Source organism: Acomys russatus, chromosome 27, assembly GCF_903995435.1.
Source record: "Acomys russatus chromosome 27, mAcoRus1.1, whole genome shotgun sequence".
Classification (NCBI taxonomy): Eukaryota; Metazoa; Chordata; class Mammalia; order Rodentia; family Muridae; genus Acomys; species Acomys russatus.
In genome coordinates this window covers 47,790,086-47,811,512 of record NC_067163.1, presented here as the reverse complement: position 1 = coordinate 47,811,512, position 21,427 = coordinate 47,790,086, and the positions used below count along the sequence as shown (strand labels likewise).

The window sequence follows — 21,427 nt, the reverse complement described above, 5'->3', positions numbered from 1 at the left end:
GGAACTATAGATGCACTGTGTCCTGGCTTTATCTGGGTTTCTGTGGATCTGAACTCAGCTCATCACGCTTACACGGCAAGTGCTGTACTGAGCCCATCTCCCCAGCCCGAGTCCAACCTATTTAACCCAACAGATTCTCCTGGCAGAAGGCACAGAAGCAAGAAATCTGTATATGAACTTATTTGGGGGAAGGAAGAATCCTTTTCACTGTATTCTATCCCAAATTTTCTAATAACCTAGCATGTACCAGATATGCCAGTGACCGCAATTCACTACATACATAGTGCTGTTGGCTAGCACATTGCATACTACCTCATCTTACATGCTACCATGAATCAGACTGTTTGGACAGTCAGCCAAATGGCTCAATCTCTTTAACTCTCTTAACAATCTCTTAAACTCACAGAGATCCATCTGCCTCCGATCCACGGCATGCACCACCCACATGGCTAAATCTGTTTTGTTTTGTTTTTGTTTTTGTTTTGTTTTGTCTGTTATTTTGTTTTTCTGAGACAGGTCTCACTATGTATCTCTACACTGTGTCACATTCCCATAAAGACCTTGCTAAGGCCAGCCCTGGCTCCGCATTCATCTCTGTGTTGACATGTCAAACGCTTAAGGTATTTTGATCCTTTCAGGATCGTTCTCTCTTTACTTGTAGCTTTCAGTGAGGGTCAGCAGTCAAACCGGAGCAGCCCACGGCAGGTAATTCATTACAGAACCTTAAAGGAACAGAAGCGTAACGGAACAACACCAAGCTAAACCGTTTTCAAGGGTGCCGTCGACGGTGCTTCCCGAGATTAATTTACTACAAAGAAATTGAATTATTTAGGTCACTTCACTGCCTGCAATTACTTGATCAGCTTCACTCAGGTTGTGGGGGCAGATACAGATGCAGAATATGCAGGGGGAGCGACTTGATGCTGCAGACTCGGGGAGAGTAGATACCCCAACAGATGGGATGGCTTTTGCTCTGACATGGATAGAGGCCGTGCAGTTGGCCAGCACCTTGTTTCCCTATGGGACCACAAACAGGAGCCAGTCTCCTGTATAAGAGAGGGTTAGCGAGGCAGGAAGGGCTGGGGAGAGAGATCAGGAGCAATGGATGGGCCTCCCCCGCCCACCCCTGAGGACAAGGGCCACAGAAAAATGCCCCAGAAACACTTGACATTATGAATCACGCCTCAGGATGTCACAAGCAGAAGCATTATGGGCATGGTCGGGGACAGAGCAAATGTCTTCACGTGCTTTATGGACGTCAGTCCCTTATAAATTGACTCTGGATATGCCAGTGAGATCTTTAAGTTGTTGCCTAAAGCACGAGGACACACACTTTTCACATGATGGAGAAGTGAGGTCGAAGGTGCCCCATTTCCTCAGTACCATTATAACAGCACTCAACTGCCTCTGCATCTTTATCTACAAGCTCTCATTCAGAAGAGAGGCACAGCGAATACTGACCTGCTGAGGTCTGCTACCTTCTCTTTTCTTTCTTGGTTTTTCGAGACAGAGTTTCTCTGTATAGTTTTGGCTGCCCATGACTCGCTTTGTAGACTAGGCTGGCCTCGAACTCACAGATAACTGCCTGCCTCTGCCTCCCTAGGTGCTGGGATCAAAGGCACACGCCACTGCGCCTGGATTATTTTTTATTTTCTAATAATTGTAACCCAATCAAACCCTAACTAATACATTAAGAGGGAAAACCCCAAAATGAAAGAAAATTGAAACTAAAGGTGAGCATGGGTGAGGGGAATGAAAAAATTGTGCCAGTGGCGAAGACAGATTCTGCAAAGATATTTTCTCTGGGGGCAGGCCTGTGTGAGACAGCCTTTCTACGGCCACTCCCTGCATGCATTCATCTGCACCGTAAGGCCACTGTATGTGCCCGTCAAGCAGGTGGCACACGCTCAAAGCATCCTTGTGGGCTAAGAATCCCTCCACTGGGCAAGGTGCCCTAGATAAGTGATGTTTTCTGTAAACCTCAGCGGGAGAACCAGCGGCCGGCACTTCGCACATTACCCATCCTCTGCAAGAAATAACATCTCCCCGAGGCAACACACCACCACCACTGAAAAACAACCAACTATGGGGGAGGATGGCTGAAGCAGGGAGCTGTTTCAAGGAAACAGAAAGAGCCTTGTTTCCTAAACTACTCAAATTCAAAGCAAAAAATAGCTGTACTTTCATAGCCTACATCCCCAGCTGTGGTGTGGCGATGTCACACTGACACCTAACTGCTGAGTTCTCTATAGAACACACTGCTTAGCTTACCTTCCCTTTTAACTTTTTCCACTACCAAAAAACTTACAGTCCACTATTTTAAAGCTCTTCCCACTCAGTGCCGCCAGCATGCTTTACAGCTTGACTCTACGTCAAGAAAACCTCACTGTGCAAGTGTTGCTAGTGTCACAGCCACAACACAAACTCCTTCAAAACAATTTATTTGCTGTCAGTGCATCTTTACTAGCTCCCTTCTTCAGACCTTTATTCAAAAATCTGTTTCAAAAGCCGGGCGTGGCGCAAGCCTGTAATCCCAGCACTCAGGGAGGCAGAGGATGGCAGATCTCTGTGAGTTCGAGGCCAGCCAGGTCTACAAAAGAGAGTCTGGGATAGCCAAGGCTATACAGAAAGACCCTGTCTTGAAACAAAACAAAACAAAAATCTGTTTCAAGCCTCCCCAGGCCCTCCTTACTTGGCACTTTGTAGTCTGATCAACAATCTAACTTCATCTCTGTGTAAAACCAAAGTCTGTTTTCCTGAGGCCATATCTCTTAGCACTTGAGTGCTAGCTGCTGTATGCTATATGCAGTGTTATCAGTGATCAAAATGAAGACCCGCTACCTTTCTTGGACTAGTATTATATATCTGTATATCTGTATGAGATCATATATCTGTATATGGTCTAGTTTTTCTTCATTAAAATCAAAAGTTCTATAACCTTCTCACGTGCAATAAATGAAAGAGAATTAAAAAAAAAAAAAAAAAAAAAAAAAAAAAAAAAAAAAGCCCAGACTTTCATTCAGAGTAAATACATTTAATTCCTGACATGCTGTGCCAATCCAGGGATGTCAATCCAAATAAATAACAAAAACCACGTATGATAAAATTAGCCAGGAATGCCCAATATTTAGTCTGCAATGCCATATAGAAGCTAACTGAACTATAGAAACTTCTTCAGGACCAGGATTACGTATTATTTTTTAACCTTTTTTTCCTTTAATGGGAATTTCACTTTTATATTTTAAGGAAAAACAACCCAAAGCTACATTGTGGAAATAATACATAAGCCTACATGGAAATTCTTCCTGCTGTCAGGCCACTTTGAACACTGTGCTCTGACCTCCAGGCTGAGGGAAATACAGCTGCTCTCTAAGTAGATAACGACCCAGTCCTTTTCCTGTGGGAAAGGGCCACAATTAGATCCCACTCTGAAGACCAGAATAAACCCTTCATAAGGAAGGTCTGTGTCCTATATATCTCCTTACACACTGTGCCCCAGGGTCTAATAATAAAACATTCAACAATCAATTGACAAATGAAGGAGTGAATGTTTGTTTTCAACACAGAGATAACACGGGGGCCACACTCTAAGGCAGTCTAAAGTCTCAATGAATTGGGCAGTCCAAAGTCTTATTGAGTTAAGCAACCTTTTAAAATTGCATAGTCAACTTATAAGATGAATGTTTCCTTCTATCCTTTTCCCTCTTGCTGTATTATTTGGATGGGAAACCTAAGCACCAAGGTGTGGGGAGCTCCAGAGGACCTCAGCATCAACTTGAGTACTGTGGGCATGAACAGAGCTAAAGTTTATAGCACTGAGAAGTTTTGTAACCGTTGTGAAGTTGGACAGTGGTATTTTACACACTGTGTAGGTTCTAATACTGCCTCTCAGGCCTTAGTTTGGGCATGATACACTCAAGCTAGCGTTCCCTTCTCCGTTTTTCTACTTATAATATTGCTGTGCTTTAATGTGAAATGTCCCCCAGAGACTCCTGTGTTTGAATACTTGGTCCCCAGTACGAGGCGCTGTTTGTAAAAATTATGGCGTTGTTAGGAGACCAGCGCTGGAGGGAATGACCACGGGGAGTGTTGGTCTTGAGGCTTGGTGGCCGAACCCCACCTCCTGTTTAAACTAAGCTTCCTGAGCATGGCTGCAATGTGCCTACTCAGCCTCCTGCTCTCGGCACCACTGTGTTCAGATGTTTTCCCCTTGGTGAGCCGAAGTTCACCCTGCCCCTGTACCTGAGACGGGGCGCTGCAGGAGAGCCCGGAAAGTTCGCTGATGCGGGCGGCGGCCGTGGGGTTGCTGGAGCTAATGAGCACTGGAGGACTGATCTCCATGGAATGGCGGTTCTGGGACGCCTGGGAAGACTTGTTGGCCATGGTGAGGGAGGTGAAGGAGTGTCGCTTCCTGGTGTTCTTCTTGGTGTCGGAGTGCTTTGAGGCATTGCTGCTCTGCGCTGTCGCCGCGGGGCACTCTGCAGCAGCATCGGCTCCGGGCACGGGAGGTTTATCCCACTCAATCAGCTGCTTGGCAGCCGAGTTAAACTGTAAAAGCAACACAAAGTCAGACCGTTCTCAGGGGTTCCATGACAGTTCTTTCCTCCAAGCATTTTAATGTATAATTCAAAGCTACCATGTTAGCATTTGCATATGCAAGTTACATGTCTTCCATGCGAGATGTCTTCATAATGGGGTCTCGGTATAATCACGCCACAGGTAGATATCAAGAAAAGAATAGACAGTTCCAACGTGAAACAAAAAGGTAGACACATTTCTAAGAAGTGTGTGTGTGTGTGTGTGTGTGTGTGTGTGTGTGCGTGTGTGTGTGTGATTTTGGCATTGGCTAGTTAGTAAGGATTTCTGCTCACTGATGAAAGTGAGCAAGCAGCAATGAAAAGGGCCTCTTACGTATTCATCTGACTGAACGCCAGTCCCCAACGGTAACTGGCTCAGAGCTGAACACTGGAACAACCATCAAGTTTGGAACAAGCAAACAAAGAAATAAAAGAATAAAACCAGGCCAACACTGAGGTGTGCACGCCCAGACAACTCTCCTTGTCTCTCTCTACATTTTGAGGGAATCTCACCAAAGTTGGTTAAAATTCTTGCCAGTTGTTTGTTTGTTTGTTGTTGGTTTTTTGTTGTTGTTGTTTGCTCTACTTACCCAGACACTCAACACATGTGTTCAAAACCATAGCAAGGTAAAAGCTGAAATTCTAGTCCAACTGGCATGCTAATTTGGTCTATCTGAGGTCCCAGTGTACAGTGAGTTCACAAGGGCTCCAAATGTGTGTGTGTTGGACTGATAAGATTGGCAGGAAAAGAGAGAACATTAGCCTCTTATTTTCCCTGAGGTAGAACATTCCGGAAAGGCCTCAGTGATAACAGGCCGCATACATTAGAAACTCCAGTGATGAGAAAGCTATAACGTCCACACAAATACTGAGATGAAATACAGGAAACTTAAAATAAACCACACACGTCTGAAAGGTACTGTTAGGGACAAGAGAGGATTTCTCAACAGGACACTCAGCCCCGCACAAAAAAGCTTTATGCAAAGTAACATCACCTACGTCTTTTTTTCTATCCATCTCAATTGTTTAAAAACCATGTCTTCTCGCCCCATTGATGAGACTCGCCTACTAGGAAAGAGAAGTCCTGCTGGTCAAGATTCAAAGGCGGAATCGATCCTGCTTCCCACAGCCGTAAAGCAGAGCTAACTGTGGCCCAGCAGCCCAGAGCTGTGGCTCCCTAAAGACTCAAGGTCGGGTGGACTGTGTGACATAATTTGCAGGGCAACCCTTTTTCAAACACAAGCCTTCTTTAGCCTTTGAGAAAGAGCGCTCATGGGATAAAGCTCCAGAGCGGGCAGTCATATCTTACCAACAAGCAGACAAATGGCAGGACGAGGAGGATGACAAGGATGTGAACAGGATGCACTTAAGCGCAAAGGGACGTTATGAAAGAGAGACCCCAATGGAGCACTGCAATGGCGCTTGGCCAGGAGATCCACCCTTTGTAAATCCTACTTTGATTTAGTATCGCTCTCTTCAGGGAGGGGGTACAAGAGAAGCAAATGCCCCCAAAGAAGCGAAGCGATGTGATGTTGGTTATTCTGATTGGAGGTACCTCCCTGAGGGCTCCGGGGAGCTCAATTTCCATGAGCCCCGAGGAGGGGGCAGAGTCCTCTTTCCTACACAGCTGTGCAGACTAAAGAGTTGCTTCTCTTTCCACACCAAGCTCAGGACTCATATGAAAGGCAAGGCAAGGCAAGGCAAGGCAGTGCCCCCAGCAAGGCAGGAGCAAGGGAGTCCAGAGGACGCTTCTTCTGTGCTCATGACCTCCGTCCTCCAAGCAAGAACCCAAATAGCACAACAGAGTCTGACAAATCAGCTCTGCATGCCTGTTCTGTTGAATAAGAAACAGGGGATAGGGGGCTGGAGAGATGCCTCCTCAGAGGTCACGAGCACTGCCTGCTCTTCCAGAGGTCCTGTGCTCAATTCCCAGCAACCACATGGTGCCTCACAACCATCTACAGTGAGGTCTGGTGCCCTCTTCTGGTATGCATGTCTACATGCAGGCAGAACACTGTATGCATATTAAATAACTAAATTGAAAGAAAGGAGGGGATAAACTAGAGATTTCTTTCTCACAGGAGCCTAAATAAAATAAAATAAAATAATAATAGAAACTAATACATATATTTGATAACATGTTCAACTGAGTTCTGGGGTCAAACCAAAGGCTCCATTAGCTGTCCACGTTCTGTTAAATACACCTACTTATATGTTTCGTCTGTATATGTGGCTACATATGTGTAGGGGTACATATATGTCAGGGTACACGTGTGTAAGCCAGAGAACCACCTGTAGGAGTTGGTTCTAGTCTTCAAACTTGTGGGTCCTGTGATCAAACTGGGGGGTCCTCAAGCTTGGTGGCAAAAGCCTCGAACCTAGCGAGACATCTTCCCTGACCTCCTGTTTCGAAATACTGCAAGCTATCACCATAATCTTGTCAGGGTTGTACCTAAGCACGCGTCAGTTGCAATTAACACTGTGTTAACGGTGTTGGTTTCCATGTGCTGTGCCCTGATAGATATAATGTCTTTTTGGCTGCCCATACAAATGATTCTGAGCCCCTCTTGTGTCTTTTTCCACATCCACCTTCCACGAAGCAAGTACAACTCAAGAACACTAAACGCTGAGCAGATTGCTCGATGCTTACCGGATGGAGGAAAAGCGGTCAGAAGGAGTTTATAAACTGACATAAAAAACAATGAGTGTGATTTCTGTAATTTCTTACGTCTGGCAGCTTTTGTTCAACAATGCGCCTTTTGAAATGTGTCCTTGTTACTCGACGGAGCAGACGCTCTTTCTTGTTCATTGTGGTAAAAAGACCCATTCTGTGTTTAATTCTATACGTGTCCATCAATGTTTCTCCCCCCCCCCCAACCTTCCTAGGAAGAACAATGCAGCCAGGAATAATCTACATATTGTTTGTCGGGCACAAACCCTGCGCATAGAATAATACAGTTGTTTGCATAAACATGAATATTCAGGTAGACCCAGCAGCAGTGTGTGGTTGAATTAGTAAAGTGGCAAAGGACCACAATTCTAGTGCTGGCACAGCTGTTAGCCAACTCTGTGTCCGAGGCAGCCATTGCTCAGCAACTGATCAGGGCTCCTCACTGATAAGTGAGTAAACACAAGAAAATCAGCAACTCTAATGTCCCTTCAGCTCTCCCACTTTAAAGGGACATAGCTCAATTTCCTGTTTCACTTCTGGTCCTCTAAACAGCCTCCTGTGTTTCCCATGCGCTTTGTTTTTTTACACGCGACAGTAATGTTTGCTAGCCAGATGCCGTCATCCTTTAAAATTACTTTAGATTTTTCTGGAATAGCAGAGGTTTTTATTAATAGCACAACTCTTTGCTTTTTTTTTTTTTTTTTTAATTCCAGAGACAATCATAAAGTGAAAAGCATTAAGTAAATCTGGCAGAAAGTTAAAAAGCCTTCTGTTGCGAGTAGAACTTAACCTTTGCGGCAACAGGCAGCCAAGGAGCTGACAACTTTAATGGAATTTTGGTAAAATTTAAGAATGCTTGCTTGAGCTCAGTGGGCGTGGGTTTCCTCTGACATTTATCTGGCTGTGACCTTTAAAGTTGAAAGTGCACTCTCAACCTGCAAAACAAACGCAAGCCCTACAAGACCTTCTTTTTGGTAAGGGCCTCATATAAGATTTAGGTTGGACACAAAATAAAACTCAGTATTCTAGAGCTAAATGGCAGGGCCGAAAGAGACTTCTTGGTCTTACGTTTCTCACGACCTTTTACATTTTTCCTATTTTTTTTACTAATTTATTTACTTTTCTAGTGCCAGGAATCGAATGCAGAGCCTTTACACATGGGCACGCCTGTAATCCCAGCACCAGGGAAACAGGCTGGCGGATCTCTGTGAGTTCGAGGCCAGCCTGGTATCTACAAAGAGAGTCCAGGACAGCCAAGGCTACACAGAGAAACCCTGTCTTGAAAAACCAGAAACAGACAAACAAGAAAACCATCCTAAGAAATATTAAAATTTATTTGTGTCTTGGCTAAAGAGAACATGGCCTTTTGAAGAACAAGACAGCATTTCCCCACTCCCTCAAAGAGAAATAGTTTTGATAGTTACTTTTTCATCAGAACTTTGATATAAGGGAGTACACCTCCCATTTTTCAATATTAGCAACACCAACAGTAGGTGTGAAAGGAAACTATTTGAATTTATAATCCACCAGAGTAGAGTCTCACCAAACTTCCTTCTTCCCAAAAACAAATAAAACTTTAAACGTGTATCATAGGAGTAATTAGCCAGCCAGTCCTGACGGCTCACACCTGTGATCCTGACACTGGGGAAGGAGCGAGCACTGTGGAAGGAGAAATGTCACAGGTTCGAGGCCAGTGCAGGCTATGTACTCAATTACAAGCTAGCCTGAACTACAGATTGAGAGTCCACTCAAAAGGCCAAGAAGGTAATTGACTATCTTTAAAAATGAAGCACACGGTATAGAATATTATGGTATAAAACATCAAAGCTCCTCAGCCAGGTCTTACTGCCTCTCTTCCCAATCCATTTTCCAGATGCATGTATGGTTAATGATTACAGTAGAACCTTCTAGAGATTTTAAGTACTATTGCCACATATGCATCTACTTTACTGACTTCATTACCACACGTGAACCCAGGCAAAGCACGTTGTTAATTAACAGCTCACGAGCATCTTCCCACGCCTATAGGCACAGACATGGTGTTCCACTATAGAGAGGAAATACGATCATTTACGGCATTGTTGATGTGCTTCGTACAACTGAAATCGTTACATTATTGTGTACATTTAAAAACTTTTGAAAAAAAAAATAGTCACATTGAGTCCCAACTCAGTCTCAATTTTCACCACATTGTTTTCCAAATATTATCCTTATTAATCATCGATCACATCTCTAGTAGTTGAAAGAAGCTACTTCATATTATCTAATTTGTATTTCTCTTAATGAGATATACAGATCTTTTCTCTTTGTAACGTTTTCTATTTGCATACTTTATCCATAGTTCTATTGGGGTTTTGATGTCTTTTTTACAAATTTGAATTATGAATACTTTGTTATACTACTAAAATCCTCTTTACTTAATATACATGAAGTTTTACATGCACTTGTGTACATGTCTAAATTGAAATATTGGTCCAGATTAGTATTTTATAAATAAGGTCTTATTTTATATTCCAAATACACTGATATTCTCTATGTTAGAAATTCAAATAAATATCATGTTCTCAAACTCTCTTATTCCCATTTTTTGGGCCCAGCTGTTAAAATGTAAATAAATAAATCAGAACTACCCTTTTCAGCCCTCTGATTCCGAAGGGACAGTATAAAGGATATATGCCATTAAGACACTGAAACCAAACTTGAGTTTGGGGAGGGAGGCGAAGGAGGTACTGTTGGAGAAAAACCACAGGAAGGGCCTTGAACTTGAAGTCAAACGGGTTGGCCTAGGGTCAGGTCTCTGTCCTCACTGGCTGAGTCACTTGCCCTGACTTCAGTCTTCTTAGCTGTATAAATAAGGGAGCACCACTCTTGGGTTATCTCAACAGCCCAGAAATGAGTATGGGCTAACGTGTTTTGTAACATGTAAGATCCGTTCCAAATAAGTACTATTCTAATGACCCAGAGTCCAATCGTACCATTCAATTACTCTGGTGCCTCAGGCAAGTCACTTTTCCTGTACATTCCTCCAGTTTCTCGTATGTAACAGGAAGTTGGATTTAACGAACTATAAAGTTTTACTCCTAAGTACACCTTTCCTCACCCCAAACACAAATATCCCCTTAAAATGCTCAACAGGCAGATTCCTGAGTTGGGTTTTAGAGGCCCTAGGCCATGAGTGACCAGACTCAAAACAAATGGAGACTTGAATCCATTCTGTCAGTTGTTTTTTTTTTTTTTTTTTTTCTTTCTGAGTGACTATTATAAGCCAGGCACAGCACTGGATAGGAGAGACAGACACACCTCCCTGACTCATGAGGAAAAAAGGACTTGGGGAGGAACTGAACAGGTTCCTAACACTGACAATAAAACATCCCCATCTACGCATCTGCAGATGATGGGCAGGTGAGTCAGTAAAGGCCAGACAGACTAAGACTGAGCTATGGACCCATGGCGTGACCCGGGGAGAGCATGCAAGGCCTTTGCAGAGCAACTGCTTAGCCCTGTCAGCTGACTTTCTGTTAAGGAAAAGAAAGCTAGGTAATGAGCTTTAAGGAAAAGCTCCTGATTCTATACCTGACCAAGCAATTATTTAAAAAAAAAAAAAAAAAAAAAAACCATTTGCAGGTCAAGCGTGAAAGGCACCCGGGGTTACATTTGGGTGGTCTCTGATTTAGGAAGGTGGGAAGAAGAAAATAGTGGTTATAGAGGCGCTTAAGACCTCAGGTTAACGGAAGACCTTGCTATGTGTTTCCAGCCAAACACCAAACCAACACCCTGGGAGTGAAAAGGGCAATCAATGGTCACAAAAGAGATTAAGAAGAGTGGTAGATATTATTCGGGGACAGAAAAAGAGCTAAGAAAAGGAGTTAGTGACAACCAAGGTGGTGATTTCAGACCTGGAGGAGCCAATAACTAACTACAGAGACAAACAAGCCCAGAGGAGTAGGTGGATCTTTTGGGCATTATGGGAGGGGAAAAAAATAAAAAGGAAAGAGGTTAGAGCCACAAGCTGAGGGGAGTGTAATCAAGTAATAGATTTTTCAGGAGAGCCAAAGGCAGGTCACATCCCCACATTTAGGGGGAGCCAAGGGAAAGAAAATAAGTGGCCTGCATAGCAGAAAAGATGAACGAGGTGATCAGATTCCTACAGCATGAAAGATCTGCAGGAGACAGCCAGTTAACAGCGGGAGAAGCAGCTCCCAGTCAACCACAGAGGAGCTTACGGACAGATGCAAGCTCAGCCCCAAAGCCCAGTTAAGACTTGGGGCGGGGGGGTAGGGGGTGCTGACACCCACAGTCCTGAAGCAGTACACCTACAGCTAATCACAGTCCTGGGAAGGGAGGCCAACGCACAACCTCAAGGGTGAGATCAGTTGCTGTCCGTGTCCTGTAGGAACTGCCGTCTGTGTGTGTTTCCATTGTACGTCCATGTACACGTCATAAATCGGAAACAGCTATCAACCGGGAGGACGCAGTCCAACAATGCAGTTTATTTCCAGAACCTCATCACCAGACAGAGGAACACAGCAGTGGAAATACCTATACCCCAAGAGGTAAAAAGGCATGGAATTGTCGTTAAATTCCAAGTAAAACTTAGTCAATGAGAAATGACACGCAGACAGAAATTCCACGGCAATGTGTACTCAGTTAATAAATCAGTGAGCGAGTATCCGCCATGTGTTAGATTCCTACAGTGCGAGGACGTGGAGACGTACAGGGGTGCAGGAGGAAGGGCGATTACAGGAGAGAAGCCAGAGTGGTGAGCACCGAAACAGCACATTTGTCCACAGCTTCTCGGCTCCCAGAGATGCCTCGTGCGGCATGTGTGTGCAAAGCCCAGGATGTGTCCTGACAGGAGGGTTTTATTATAAAAACCTAACCTTGTTTTGCAATACTTAAGAGAAAACTTTGCTGGAGCACTCTGCTGCGCTACAGAGAAGCGTTTCCTCCCAATTATTTTAACACCAGAACGGTCCTGCTCAAGCCATTTTCTATGCACGACGCATGCACACAAATGCACAGGACAGTATAAAGAATCCATTTAGGTCTTCTCCATAGGAGATCACATCAAATCTGCCTTGCCTGGCAAACCCTTAGTTACCAGCAATACTTAGAATGTACATGACAATAGGACAAATCTATTTTAAAAAACAAATTTAACATATATCAAAATACTATGGTTTGGACTAATTTGTAGTCTTTTTGTAAATAACAAAGGCCACCTCAGATTTTGAAGTTGAGTAGTTAATCATTCTGAAAGCAAACTTGTGAGAACCTGGAGTGTTTTCATATTTTTATGAAAAATAAATAATCTCTCTACACTTAAGCAAAGCTGGACAATGGTGGAAGGCTCATTATCAGGCCGAGTATGGTGGCGCACGCCTTTAACCCCAGCACTTGGGAGGCAGAGGCAGGCAAATCACTGAGTTCGAGGCCAGCCTGGTCTACAAAGTTAGTCAAGGAAAGTTAGGGCTATACAGAGAAACCCTGTCTCGGGGCTGGTGGGGGGGGAGGTGCGCTGGGGGGTTGGGGCAGGGAAAGGAGGCTCGTTATCACATGACCTCTGAAGCAAGTAAGGCGAGAGCTTAGACAACAGATGAGTCACTTGGTGACATCTGGCCATCTCCCCTAAACAAGACACTTGTCTAAAAGTGGTTAAAAAATAAATAAATAAATAAATGTTATAGTTTACCTACTACTTCCTGTGTAGTTACAAACAAAACAAAACAACCCCATTGATTATTGGTACCACAAATAGATGCAGAGGGACAAAACAATGCAATATAGTTAAAACGCAATGATCTAGTTTTCTATGACGTAATGGGCCTTATCATCCCTCTTCATGCTTTCTACATTATGACTGTATTGTAGAAGTACAATGGCCAAGATAGCCTGGATGTCCCTGTATTCTCTAGGGAGTCAGGATAAGGATGACTCCTCCACAACACATTACCAGAGCCGCACCCCGTGCCGGGCCTCAGGGTGGTGCAAACTTAGGATTGTGGACGACATGAGGACAGGGCTCTGCTTGGATTGGGTTTCATAGGATGCATTTTTGTTGTGTGGGAGAATTAGAAAGAAAGGCTCCCTAAGAACTAACTGAATTGACCCGGATCTTGAAGAAAAGGTGATTTTTCTACAGGCACGTGGACTAAGAAACATCTCAGGGGTGCAAGCCAGTGATTCCAAAGCGTGCCTCTAGAACAAGCAGCAAAACCTGGCTTTCGTCCTTGTCCCTGCAGGGGGATGGCCAGGATGAAGAATCTGGGGTGATCCTTTCGGGAATCATGGCGAATATAAGACACAACATTTGGTCATTATCGCAAGGCTCTGATTAAGGCTCGCCAGGAGATCTGCAATTATAAGTCCTTCAAAACTGCCCAGGGTGTCACTAATTTTCCATTCATGCAGTGAAAACTCTATCAACATTAGCTGATGTCTCTGGACCCTCCACTCCCTGAAGGTTCTCCTGGGGGGAAAACTCCTAAACTAGAAGGAGGGCGCTGAGTAACAGGGACCATGCACTGCCCTACATAAGCTCGCCGCCAAACTCAAGATGGAGTCTCCAGCCGCGTCAGCTCAGGAACTGTCAGTGGAGCTCGCAGGCCAGTGCTCTTGTTTCTACTCGTTTTCCTTCCATCATTTTGGCAGAAATAAAAGCAATGTACGTGAGGCTGGGACTGTAACAACACCACTGGATGGTGCCTGTAGTGTCTACGTTGGGGGTGGTGGTGGGGGAAGCTCCCCAGAGCCAGACCCAAAGCACCCAGTCAGTCAGACTTGAGGAAGAAAGAACTGTGCTAAGAACATAGCAGTTCTCCCTTACTGATTTCCCAACAATCTCTCTAAATTTCACTTGTAAAATTAAGCTGACATCAGAACTGCAATAGAAACTTGGATGCTAATCAATACAACGATTCCTCTTCCAGCCTTCTAACAAGTTCCCTACATTTCTTTACAAACATTGATTATGCTTTCTAATTTTAAAGGGAAAAAAAACATCAAAAAATATAAATGAGAGGAAACTCCTTTTATATACTTCAATCAACTCTTTGATTATTAGATTAAAGACTATTATTGTGCCCTTCTGCTATTACTATTCTCTAGAGAAAGGCTTTAACAAAATAAACCATAACAAAGCCAACAATGCCATTCTTAGCTCTTTTGAGGTCACCTTAGCAACGTCAAACTCTGTATTAAACCTCCACTTCTTACCCTTTGAGTCAGGAACAAAACCCTGGACTCTGCAGAACCAAGCAAGGTCCCACTCTGGAGCCATCCGGGCTGAAACCAGTACATTTGATTTCTCATTGTTAAAGCTGATAGCACAGTGTGTGCCACAGCCAGAAGACCTTACCCCTTTTAACTAAAGTTTCACAATCTTTGGCTAACACTTCCCCAACCCTGCCCCCTACTGAGAATTTCTTTTCTCTATTACAATAGATGTCCAGATTAAATCTAGCATATTATCATTACTATTTTAGCCTCGGAAAATTCTAAAGTAGTTCCAATTCTCAGGCCAGTTTGATTTTTTTTTTTTTTTCAAATTTTAATTTATTATTTTCAGGGTTTTGTTGTTGCTGTTGTTTTCATTTTATTTATTTAAGACAGGGTCTTGCTAGGAGCCCAACCTGGCCTGAAACAGCCAACTTTCCTGTCTAGACTCTCAAGTGCTGGGGTTAGAAGCATACGTGCCACCACACCTACCCAACTGCAGCCTAGTTACACAACAAAAACAAAACCTCAACAAGGAAAGTGGTATGCGGTGGCACATATCTGTGAACCTAGGACTGAGACAGGGGGATCACTGCCACTGGAGGCGAGTTGGGCTAAAGGAGCAAACAAATGATCTCTCTAGGGTCACACACACACCGACCCAATGGCTCCCTGGGCATGTAACACCCTAATGTCACAGCAAGATAAACCTGTAATAAAACATATGCCAGGTAGAGAAAGATAAGAATACTGGCTGAAAAAGTTTATACTAGAAAAAAAAAATTTATAAACCACTTTGGTTTGGGCTTAGAAAGTTCTGTTCTACATTTCTTAAGATTGTATACTTACACATTAAAGCAGATTTTACTGAGAGCCTGCAGCTAGCAACACTTGATGAAAACCTTGGGAGACAACAGCGAGCCATAAAGACAACCAACCACCACCGGGGCTCTCATTCTGATGGGGGAACTGAGTCTTGGTATCAACCACTTGATGGAAAGATGCCAGGCAGAAAAGTGCAGGAAAGGAGTAATGGTGACAATGCTGAGCGTGACCACAGGCGCACAAATGGGCCAGGCTCCGCTCTTAAGGCTCTGGGTTTCAACAATGAGAGGACCAGGTCCACAGTCACAAAGAATTACTGGTTGGGACAGCACTTCTATCCTGGCCACCTGGCTCCACATTCCTAGTTTTCCCCTTGACCAACACCGTATTTGTTTGGAGAAAGCAAGGAGAGGGAGGGATGGGAGTGTTTTAGGTATGGGAACAAGAGAAAGCCTGCCAGAAGACTGGCATTTGGACGGTGTTTACAGAAGGAGACACAGCCTCATAAGCCACTCCTACCCTACTCTTACGCCACCTGCACTTAAGGAATGTGCATCTTCAAATTACCTATGACAAAAACACCAAGTAACGAAACAACTTTTTATTTGTTTAAAAACTTAAGTGGGTGATACTGCCAACAAATGACTAGTCGTCAAAACAAAACATGAAACGCAATAAAAAAAAAAATGTACGGCTCAGTATTAGCCTACCATGCACAGCAACGGCTGAGAGAATGCCATAGTTAGCATCATCTTCACCCTTCCTTTCTGCTTGTTAAGAATCATGTCGCCCTTGTCCAAATGACTGCTAAAAACCAAGTGAGTCATCTAAAATCTTCCCATCTCTTTTGCAGACAACTGGTCTATTTGAACGAAGGGAAATAGGGGTACTCATTTCTTCCTTCTGACTGCAATCAGCCCTTGACACTCCACATCCTGGAGTGGTGTCTTCAAGAATTCCTTGGGCTTCCATAAGAATCTCTTATCCTTAACTGGTTTCTAGCTTGCTCAGGTCAAGGAAGACACTCTCTATTATAGAACACAGCATACAACCTCCAAGGTGTGGCCACACAGAGACACAGTAACAGACTGACATGGGAGGAAAGAGATCCAAGCCAAAGAATTCTTACAAGAGCTAGACAAGAAGTCCAAAGAACTGACAAGGTCTTACATATCACAGCCTGGCCTCAGACTTGGATTTTTGATCCTCCTGCCTCCTCCTGCTGGGTGCTGAGATGACAGGTGTGCACCACCGTAAGTGGGCTCAACCCCAAACATGTGAGACAAACACTCTATCTGCTCAGGCCTCAAGTGTGTCTTCGACGATTTTTGTATTTTAATAAGAGGACATTTGCTTGGCAATCAAAATATCGTGGCTACTATCTTATCATTATATTTCAGCACAAATAGGTAAGCAAACGATTCAAAAGGCATTTCCTTTCCCTCTCTTCCATTTCCGTGTGTGTGTGTGTGTGTGTGTGTGTGTGTGTGTGTGTGTGTGTGTGTGTACGCACGGGTGTGTAATCATCCTCAATAACTCTTCCACCTTACTTGCTGAAGCAGAATGTCTCAATCACACCAAGATCTCAGTGATACGGCTAGTCTCACTAGCCAGCTTGCTCTGAGGATCTCCACCTTTACCTACGCAACATTTTACTTGAGTTCTGTGGATTCAAACTCCAGGTCTCAGGTTTGTGCGTCAGGTGTTTTAACCACTGAGCTGCCTCCCCAGCCCCTCCAGGAGCATTCCTTACAGTGTCACCTTCCCTTCCCACTCAGTCCTGTCCTTAGTACTCCACTATTCAGCTCTTTTCATAGGTCTTGCCCTGTGACCTCACAGCTGATGCGCTGACGCCACAGTTCTAGAATCCAATCTTCAGACCCATTCTGTGTAGACATCTACAATAAGCAAGTTTCCTGAGCACATTTGTTACTGGATGACAAATGGAGAAATTGGGTGGAGCTGGGTGTGTGATGAGTAGGTTGGAGGTGGAGATGTGATGGAATGGGTGGAGGTGGAAGTGTGATGGAGTGTGATGGAGGTCGGGGTGTGATGGAGTGTGATGGAGGTGGGGGTGTGATGGAGTGTGATGGAGGTGGGGGTGTGATGGAGTGTGATGGAGTGTGATGGAGGTGGGGGTGTGATGGAGTGTGATGAGGTGGGGGTGTGATGGAGTGTGATGGAGGTGGGGGTGTGATGGAGTGTGATGGAGGTGGGGGTATGATGGAGTGTGATGGAGGTGGGGGTGTGATGGAGTGTGATGGAGGTGGGGGTGTGATGGAGTGTGATGGAGGTGGGGGTGTGTTGGAGTGGGATGCAGTGTAATGGAGTGTGATGGAGGTGTGTTGGAATAGGATGGGACTGGGGGGTGTTGGAATGGGATGGAGGTGGGGTGTGTGGAATGGGATGGGATTGGGGGTGTATTGGAGTGGTCTTCTATTTGACTATTGCTATACTCTGGCAGGTGGAGGGTGAGGTGTTGGTTTATAAGATACAAGAAAATACTAACATGGTGGTACACACCTATAAACCCAGCACTTGGGAGGCTGAAGCAGGCAGCTGGTGAGTTCAAAGTCAGCCTGATTACACAGTGATTTCCAAGCCAGGCAGGGCTTCATAGAAAGGTCCTGTTCCCAACCCCCACCTCCAATCCTTTAAAAAAAAAAAACACTCTAAAAGTGAACTTTTGTAATACAGCAGTGTTTAAAGTGGGCACACTCTGTGTTCTAAAGCTGGCCAAGTATGAAAGGTTTACAGGGCACAAGAAAGCATTATTTAGGAAAAAGCCTTGGTTTGTTTTTTTTATCACATCTGACACGGCCCTGAGATGCTCTTCACAACTGAGACAGTGGGAGTTCAGCTGGCTGCAACTACAGTCTGCCTCTACTTAGGCCCCAAAGGCTGAACCAGGTGTTACTAAGCCCCAGGTGCTCAGCTCCCTACCAGGAGTTGCAACTTGACAGCTTGACATCAAAGACTGTTCACAGGCACTGACAGAAAGATGATTTGCTTCAGGTCCTCACTAGAAACGTTCTGATTCAAATAAGGAAACTGTTCCTGGAGGAGGGTTGGGGGCAGGGCTGGGGGAGGGGGAGGGGATGCCGCTTACCTTTCCAACTTTAGTCAAAGTAAATAACCCTAGGACTTGAATGACTATAAGAGGCTCTGGCCTTTCCGTGGGTGGATCTTTTTATGCCTATTGAACGATTCTACACCTGCCCTATATCAATTTAAAAAACCCAAAACGGCCCCCCCCAAAAAAAACACAAAACAAGAACACCAAACCACGCAGCAATACCTTTCCATGCGTGCCAGCCCAAGCATCAGCATGTACCACAGATAATACTTCACAAGTGAAGACAGGCTTTCTTTACGAAGCTGCCCTGGCTCACGCCCTTTAGCACAACTATTCAAATACCTGGAGATGCCAGTAGTTTTCCACACCCACACTCAAGATGGACACAAATAATATACAGAGAAGCTTTCTCGTTAAGGATTTTTTTTTTCCCCTGTTGTCTTCTTCTAATGTGTGAGGAAACGTCACAATAAAGGGGAATGTTTGACGGTGTAGGCAGCACTGAAGAGGTATAACCACCCTGGATTACTTTCTCTTGGATATGTGGCAGACACACCAGTGTTTTTCGAAATTCTGGTAATCTCACTGTCTAAAGGAGACACCCAGCCCTGGCTACAGTAACACAGTTTGCCATTTTAGCCTTCAGAATCATGTCAAAACCAAACCAAACCAAACCAAAAACAAAAACAAAAAACCAACAAAAAACCAAACCAAAACAAAACAAAAAAACAAGTCCCAGATAAAAAGACAGCAGAATAAGTGATAATTTTTTAAACACGCTTTTTTACATAACAGACACTTTGATGTTTGCTCCCCAGTCTGTGCTCTCTCCCGCCTTTTGGCTTCTGCACACACAGGCCTCTCCACCTGGGTGTTCCTCCTCCTCCTCCTCCTCAAGGCACTCCTCCATCTCTCTTAGTTAACATCTATTTACACACCACACAGATACCATCTTCCTTCCCGAAAGCCATCCTTGACCTCAGCCACTCAAGAGTGGTTGTTTGGCCGTTGGTGGTGTCATTCTTTAAAAAATGCCTTCAATTTTGTTTTCAGCACAACGTGCTCGTTACCAGCTGACAGTTTCGGACGTGGGCTGTAATGAGGGTCTGCTCCAAACGTTCACTGTACGTGTGTGTCTGCACATGTGTGTGTGGGTACGCAAGGCCACATGAGCATATGGAGGCCAGAGACTGACACCCGTTATCTTCCTCAATCACTGCCCTGCGTAAGAGAGACGGAACCCAGGCTGGCCACCAGCAAAGCATGCAGTTCCGTCCACGACAGCTGGGGTGACAGCTGTGCACCGTGGCCCTCACCTTCTTTACACAGGGGTCGGGGATCAACCTCACAACCTCACGTTTACTCGGAAAGCACGTCACTAACTGAACTATCGCTCCAATCCCCCCCGCCACTCCCATGCATTTCAAAATCTGATTTTGTTTAGAATAATCAAAGTATGCTACCAGTATTTCATGTATATTACAAAGGCTTCCTTTAGTCAGGTTTGGTCACAGGCTTTCTGAACAATGCTAATTAATGACAAAGGGGGCTAGGAAGGTCGTGGGATATGATGGAGAAGCGGTCATTCACTTGGTAAATGTTTACCGGGGAATCACTGTTCTACTTCTGACGCTGTGGCAGACCACGAAGTAAGTGCACAAGGGTGGATAAAGGCGCTTGTTCATTAGCCTAAGTTCGGTCCCTTGGACTCATGTGGCAGAAATAAATGGCTCCCCCAAGGTGTCCTCTGACCTATTGCTCACATAGACTAAAATGCACACCCTAAACAAATAAATGTAATAAAAGTGCAAGAAGTAAGTAAAACAAATAAAGTGAGTACATTAACTTCTCATGTTACTTAAGGGCTTTACAAGTTTTCTGATCCTTATTCAAGGCAGCAGGCAGAAGAGAAAACCAGGTTGCATAGGCGGTGGACAGTAAGTACTCGGTCTCTTTAACAAGTCACAGGGACGCTTTCAGGAGTGAGACAATGAGTCACGATCTTCAGTCACTGAAGGACACGAGGCGGAAGTCTGTCTAATCCAACAGCAGAGCCACCGTCGGCATTCTGTGCCACGAGGAGGATGTCTTAATACCTACTTTGCATAATTGAGATTTATTTACTAAGCGGAGTATGATTCAAGATTGTACAAACTGACTCACCTCGACATAGGAAATTGGAAATATTCCTATTTTATCTGCCAGCATTCCCTCAGCCCAGTTTTCATCCACTCTGCGGATCACGGTCAGCACGTCATCCTGAAGAAAAAACAAATCATGAGTTTCTCTCTGAGCCCATTAAATTTATCATTTAATTAGCATCCTCAATAGAGAGGCTAAAGTATTAATAGTAGATGAATAAAAATTCTGTACCATATCTTTAGTACCCAAAGATATGTTTTCATAAACTAAACAGTATCTGCCAGTTAATCTGATGTCCTTTAATTTTTTTTTTTTCTTTTGTTATATTCATTGTAGTGGTGGTTGAGGGAGCAAGCAATAGCGCCCATGTGGAGGCCAAGGACAACTTTGATGAGGTGGTTTTGTTTCCTGCCTGTGAATCCTGGTGATCAAACTCAGGTTGCCTGTCAGGCTTGGCAGCAATTGCCTTCACCAAGCGAGACATCACACTGAACCCAGGAACCTGGGAATACGTGGGGGGTGGGGCAGGGGTGGTGGTGCTAAAAGCAATACTGTACCTTTGCAAAGGGAAGGCAATCTTTGTCGGCTTCCTTGTCTTTCACCTCAAAGTCATAAAGTGCTTTGCACTGAGGTGGGGGCTGAGGTAAAGGTTTGATGATCTGCACAAAGTTAGTGGGGAAAAAGCCGTGGACCCCATTGACTTCCCCATGGTACCAATTTTCATCCACTTGTCTGCGCAAGATGATGATGTCGCCTTTGCTGAACTTAAGGTCTCCAGGCTCTTTTCCTTCGTAGTTATATAATGCTTTGGCACATGGTAACTGAGGTATACCCTTAAAGAAAGAGAGAGATTCCAGTGAGATAACAGCCAGATGATGTCTCTGAAAATATACTTGGATTCTTGTTGTCTTTAAGTCAAGA

The 21,427-nt window shown here is 44.4% G+C and overlaps 1 protein-coding gene across 1 annotated transcript in view; it reads right to left on the bottom strand.

Annotated features, from left to right (window-relative positions):
* Positions 1-21,427, bottom strand: part of Sh3rf1 (SH3 domain containing ring finger 1) — a 159,436-nt gene that overhangs the window by 34,950 nt on the left and 103,059 nt on the right. Inside the window, exons 2-4 of the mRNA XM_051169992.1 lie at positions 21,064-21,339; positions 20,528-20,623; positions 4,243-4,548 (exon numbers count right to left, since the gene is read on the bottom strand). Of these exons, the coding sequence (XP_051025949.1) occupies positions 4,243-4,548; positions 20,528-20,623; positions 21,064-21,339 (678 nt within the window). The remainder of the gene's footprint in view (positions 1-4,242; positions 4,549-20,527; positions 20,624-21,063; positions 21,340-21,427) is intronic.